At 49.7% G+C, this 6,096-nt stretch overlaps 1 protein-coding gene across 4 annotated transcripts in view; it reads left to right on the top strand.

The window, feature by feature from the left end:
• The first annotated feature begins 393 nt into the window (after window positions 1-393).
• The window catches only part of LOC308054024 (uncharacterized protein), a 27,964-nt gene continuing 22,261 nt past the window's right edge, over window positions 394-6,096 (top strand). The window contains exons 1-4 of one of the 4 annotated variants that reach the window (XM_080366150.1): window positions 394-888; window positions 1,547-1,586; window positions 4,559-4,664; window positions 5,912-6,018. In XM_080366150.1, coding sequence (XP_080222276.1) covers window positions 795-888; window positions 1,547-1,586; window positions 4,559-4,664; window positions 5,912-6,018 — 347 coding nt within the window. In that variant the 5' untranslated portion in view covers window positions 394-794. The remainder of the gene's footprint in view (window positions 889-1,546; window positions 1,587-4,558; window positions 4,665-5,911; window positions 6,019-6,096) is intronic. The other 3 variants (XM_080366151.1, XM_080366148.1, XM_080366149.1) reach the window with 3 other exon arrangements.

Raw genomic sequence — 6,096 nt, 5'->3', positions numbered from 1 at the left:
GCAGGCCCGTGCATGCTCTTCAGCCAGCTGCCTTCAGGAGCTGAAGCGCTCTGGAGCCCCAGTCCTACCGGACCTGTGGAAGGCTGGAAGATTCTGGCGTTTTAGAAACGCGTGCCCTCCAGTTCGCCGCCCGGCGCTTGGCTCGGGTCGGGGACAACCGTGAGGCAAGCCCCGCACAGGTTGCAGCCGCGGAGCGCCACGCCGGCTCCCCCGAAGAGGGCCACGGCGCTGGCAGCCCGGCTGAGCCCGTCGGCCCGCGCGGGCCCTGGCCCAGCCCCAGCCCCAAGGCCAGCGGGGAGCCCGCCCGCCGCTGTGAGGGGGGCCGCGCGCCCGCCTTCCCGCCCGCCCGAGGCGCCGCCGCGCGTGCGCCCTCCCGCCCGTCGCGCGTGCGCCGCCGCTGTCCCGCCCTGCGCCGGGGCGGGGGCCGGGACCGGTGCGCGGCGCCTTTTGTAACGGCGGAGCGGGCGGCCCTGCGGCCCGGCGCGGCCTCCGCTCCTAGCCGGGGGCTTTCGCCCGCCTCCGCGCCTGCTCCCGCCGCCGCTCGGCCCCGGCCCCCTGCCCGCAGGAGCTACGGCAAGGGCGATGGCGGCGCGCTAAGCGAGGCGGCCTCGGCGCGGCCCGGCGGCTGCGGACTCCCCGCCCCGTGCCGACCGCGGCGGATGCGCGCCTCGCCTCAGGCGCCGGCGGGAGCCTAGCGCGGCGCCGGCCGCCACTCCTCCGCCTCCTGCCGCGGGCGCGGGGCAGCGCGGTAGCTCGGGGCGCCCCGCTCCCCTCGGCCCCGCGGCGGGGCGGCCATGGCCACCGAGCTGGAGCCGCCGGCGGCCGGTGCCGTGCCGAGCGCGGCGCCGCTGGAGGCGGAGGAGGACGAGGAGCACTGGCTCTACGGGGGTACGTACCGCCGCCCGGGCCGCGGGGTGGGGGGCGCACCAAAGCACCCGGACCCCTGCCCCCGGGCCGGCGGGGCTGTTCCGGCGTGCGGGGCCCGGGGTCCCGCCTCCGCGCGGGGGGAGGGGCGGGCGCCCCTGGGGCAGTAACGGCGCGGGGCCGGGGGCGATTGCAGCGCTTCGTCCCGCCGGTGTTACTGACCTGGGAGGGGCAGATGCCCCCCGGGCCGGCCAGGACTGGGGGCGGCTGGGGCAGAGCCCGGGGCTTGGTTTAAACGTCTTTGTTCCCCTCGTAGACTTCCCAGCCGCGGGGCGCTCCTGCGTGCCTTCCCCCGGCACGGTACCGTGCGGAGCCCCTCGCGGCTGCCCGCGGCGCCTTGCGCGGTGTTTCCTTCGCGCCTGCTCCTAGGCTTGGGATGTGCATTTCAGTTCGGTTCTGTGCCAGTGCTGAGACTTGACTTCTGCAGATAGGTTCTGCTCGTTGAGTTGGTTTTTTTTTAACTTGCTCCATTTCTACTGGAACTTCGTTGAAAAAAGAACGGTGGGGTTATAGCAGCTTGGCACTGCTAGGGATTTCTGTAGCTGCGATGCGTTTTGTGCTTAAATTCAGCTTTTCTTTTCTTTCACTTGAATCATTTTTGTTATTATTACTGTTTTTGCAGATGACACCACTGGTAAGCAAGAAGACGGACCAATTTCTGGGTGAGTCCAGAGTGTTTATTCATTAAAACAATATAAGCTGCAAAGAAGATCAAGCCACGTTAAGCATAGCTTGATGAATGCTCTAGCCCAAAGCTGCTGCTAGGAAGGGCAGCCTATCCTCTTCCCATCCCATGGGGTCAGCCCCAGCCCCTGTGCTTGGGCTGGCACAGCACTTAAGATTTGGAAAGTGAACTGGATTGGTCAACCGATCTGACTTAAAACTAATTTTTAACCCTTTTTCCCTTCCCTGATTAGTTTTAAATCAGGTCTGTTTTCCAGTTTAATTCCCTGGGAAAAATGGTGCCTTGAAGATTGGCCTTTGTGCTGGCCTGGCCTTCATAAAACTGGCTTTGCTTTAGCCTGGAAAAGCTAAAAAGCTTGAGCCTGGGTTAAAATCTTGACATGATCAAATCAGCAAATTATACAAGATCTATGAAGTATGTGGTTTGGGTAAGACGTTTAGATAAAAGTGTTGGGGACAACACAGTGACCTTTTTTGCTTCCTATGTGTGGAAAGTGTTCTGTCCTGGATTTTAACTCCCATGTGTTTGTAGCAGCAGAGTTTTCTCTCAGCAGAAATATTACCTGTTTGCCTTTTTACAGCGTGAGACAGTTTTCAGAAGACTTGATCTTCACTGGACTTCTGTGTGCTCAGCACCTTCAAAAGTTCAGTTGAATATCGTCCTTTAGGGTAATCTTGAATTCAGTATCTGGAATTTCTAGGACTGTTATGGGTACTGTCCTGTTTCTGTAGTAAGTATCCTGTGCTTAGGGAATATGAGAACTTGTTCAAAAACAAGTTTTAGGCAGACTTGATAAATCGTTACCTAAAAACATCAAATGAGCTTTGTGAGAAGGAACAACTTTTAGTGTATGTAGAGATTTACTGCTAACTTGCATAAATTTATTGTTTCTTGACACTTTCATCTCAATGTAATTTTACTTTACAAGCAGGATTAAAAATCTGAATTTCTAGCAACCATCTCCAATAACTGCAAGAAGCATGAAGGAAAAGCATTAGTGGTCATACTAGCTCTTTTTTTTTTTTTTTTCTCCCCCCCTTTTTTTTCTGCTGCACAATGAGAATCTTCCTCAATGAAGAGCTGTGGGGTGTTTTAAGAAAAATGACTCTTTGTTAGTGATGTTGTCAATGGCTGCAGCTCCAGGGATACATTGCTGGCTTGCCTAGAGTATTTGTCTCTACCCGTGGAGCAGAAATTAGTGTAGTGCAGGATGCAGTATCCATGAACATTCCTTACCCTGAAGGATGCAGAATACCAGCAGCCTGTGCAGGATGCTGTTAGGCCAGCAAAGCACAGGGTTATGTTGGCATTCTGGGGAAATCAAATAGCTGCAACTTTTTTTTGCATGCAAATGACTGCTTCAGACCTGTCGGATTGTTCATTCCTGGGAAGCAAGTAGGTTTGGAACGAAAGACTGTCATTTAGCAAACATTTATTTGAACTCCAATTCATAAATTTTAATGCACACCCACAGATACTTCATGTGACTTGAAGCTGAAGGTAATACTTGTCACTCTTTCCTAATTCAGTCATTTGGATTTTTAAGAAAATTCTGGGGTTGAGGTCAACGTTACAGGTTGCTTGGATTTGGCAAACAAAATGCAAAAGGTTTTGGAGCCACCTGTGAGATTTTCTCCAGTAGTGCATCTTTTAGTCCTTACGTTAATAGCCTATGTCTGCAACTCTGAAATACTTTGAGGCTGGTTTTCCCTTAGACATCTTGGCTGCTGTTTATAACTGAAAGTGTCTTCAGCTGTCACCTCAGGAACTTGGTGAAAATGGGACCTGTGCTTCCTTCGTTATCTGCTGAACCTCCATCCCTTCTTTTTGATCTTGGTTTGATTGTTGGATTTCTTTGTATACGGGGCTTTTCTAATATGGGAGCTTCAGTAACTGCTCAAATTGGTCTTGTTCATTTGTTCTGGTTTTTATGCTCAGTAACTGCTTGCTGAGTTGTGTTAGCGTGATCTTTTGGCTTGTTTGGTGTCTCCTTTCCTGCCACCCCTGAAATGGCTTTAATCTGACCAGTGTTTGGGTTCTGTTAGGTGTTACGTGTGTTTCTTCTTGAAGATAATCTTATATAGTTTTATTATCCAACATGGGGTTTTAAATTAATAGCAACGTCTCCACAAAGTACCGGTGGAGAACTGGATGGCCTGGGCCTGGGTTGTTTTAATTGTCTGTTTTAAAAAGCCAGAATTATTTTGAAATTCTACTAGGTTTTACCTGTGTCCTTAGAAAAAAATTATCTCTCTTTGTATTTTTGTTTTGTAACACTTAGCATACTCTTTTCTAGCATGTGTATACCAGTTTGACTTTCTTGCTTGGCTAATGCGATAAGTAATATAAACATTTTACAAACTCTTGAATTAGAGGGAAATTTGAACCTGACCATTGTTGCATTAGGACTAATTTGTAATGAATGAGAAGATAGGGCAGATAATTATCTGTCTTGTCTTCTTTGAATTTGACCTACTCATTAATTGAAGCTATTTATAGGAACACTAAAATAACTTTTCCCCTTAATTTCTGTGGGACGGATACCCTTGCTGCTTACTTGGCATATGTATAATTATTAGCATCCCTAAGGACAAGGTGAAGTTTTGCTTATTATGGTCTTAACATGTATCCATTGTGATTGTGCTGAACCAAAGCTGAAAGCTGTTAAGCTGCCACCTGTATTAGCTGTTGAGTGGTGTTTGGCTAGGCAGCTGTGCTGTCTGTAAGGCGCTCCTGGGAGGTGCTGAACTAGTTCTTTCCAACAAAAGCAAAGCCAAGCAAGGATGATTAATTTTTTGTTGTGTAGGTGAGCTAACTGCCAGCAGAATAAACACACTACATAAATAAAGCCATTATATGAAAGTCACCTGGATGAATGCTTTAGAAATGTTGATAGGTGAGCCTCTAGACTGGGCTTGTCCACTTTCTTTTGTCTGTCATATTTACTAGACACGCAGAATCTTCTCACCCTTTGCAAGATGCTCCTCAGGAGAGCCGGCCTGTCAGCAATGAAGACCGAGAGATATCACAACATGTACGTGTTCCACGGCAAATGGTAGACATAGTTATTTTTGTTTTTCTCCATACTCGTGGGTAAAAAGATGTGAGTGTAAAGATGCTGGTACTGCCTAATATGTAACATTTGTACTGTAGGTGTGTACTGACAGTTCCCAGTGCTACCTGCAGCAACAGGCTTCTCTTCTCAGCCTACCTTGTGCGATGGGGAGTGAACCCTGATCTAAGTATTGCTTATGCCATTGTAGAGGCAGGTGAGGGCCTCTGATGCTGCGGTCTGGGAGAAGGAGCACAGCATGATACTACCATCCCTGCTCGGTATTTAGTCTTGACTTCTTGAGGGTCAGTAGAATATGGGAAACACTGGGATAGAAAGCCCGAAGTGCTGGGAGTCAGTTTTGACTCAGGCTCAGACCTCTTAGAATACAACCTAGTGGCTCAGCGCTGAAGGAGTAGGAGGAGGCTCGTTTCCCCACCCCCTCTTCCTCTAGTCTTTTTGATGGGTTTATTTTCTGCTGCTGTGGTATGTCAAGAGGGCTCACACAGAGTTCCGACAAACCCATGTGCTGTGGAAAAGGATGGAGGACGTTAGGAACACCTTCCTCATACTCTTTTGTAGTGGTGAGGTATTGATTCAGCTCCTGCCTCTTGCAGAGCTGCGCTGCTGGGTATCCAGAAGAGTTCCTTGGCTCTGGTGCCCCAGCAGTGGTGCTGCACTGGAGTCAAATCGGCAGCTTTGAAGTTCTTATGTAAAGTTAAGGCCTTGGGCACTGACTGTGCCCAGGGTCCTACCACAAAAGTCATGGTGAGAAAATATTTGCTCCGAGGTACTTGGGTGAAGCCTGGTGAATGTGTTTTGGTGATTTTTATTTGTGACTGTATACTTCCATGAAGGAGTTGTGTCGAAAAAAAAGAGTTGTGTCTCTTTCAAAAAGAGTAGGGGAGAGGAACTGTGGGGCTTGATGAAATTCTTAGAACCAAGCTAAACCTTCCCCACCTTCAGAAATGTTATCCTGGTTCTCATGTAGGGTCACTTCTTCCAAGGACATAGCAGTTTCTTTGTGGGCACTGTCCGTTCATGTTGAAGGCTGGTAATTTCCATGGTTTTTGCCTCCAGAGACAACTTTGTATGGCCGTGGGGTGTACTAGGAAGTTATGTCTTGATATCAGAATTGTTCTTTCTAATTGTTCTTCATCATACAAGCTTTGTACTGTTTGGCTTGCTGTCCTGGGGAAGTTATCAGTTTCACATGTTGATGAGCTCCTGTGTGCTCTTATTGTTGCTAGGCCCTTCCAAGTGGTGAAGATGATGAAGATGACAGCGATAGCGACAGCGATGATGATGACGTGAAAGTTACTATTGGCAACATTAAAACGGGAGCACCATCGTACATGTATGTATTGCTGATTATGGTGTCGATTTTTGATCTGAGGTAGCTCTGGCGTGTTGATTGGGATTGAAAGTGGGGATG

This window comes from Falco punctatus (assembly GCF_963210335.1).
Source record: "Falco punctatus genome assembly, chromosome: 15".
Classification (NCBI taxonomy): domain Eukaryota; kingdom Metazoa; phylum Chordata; class Aves; order Falconiformes; family Falconidae; genus Falco; species Falco punctatus.
Note: the sequence above shows the minus strand (reverse complement) of the source record. Positions and strands in the feature narration are given on the sequence as shown.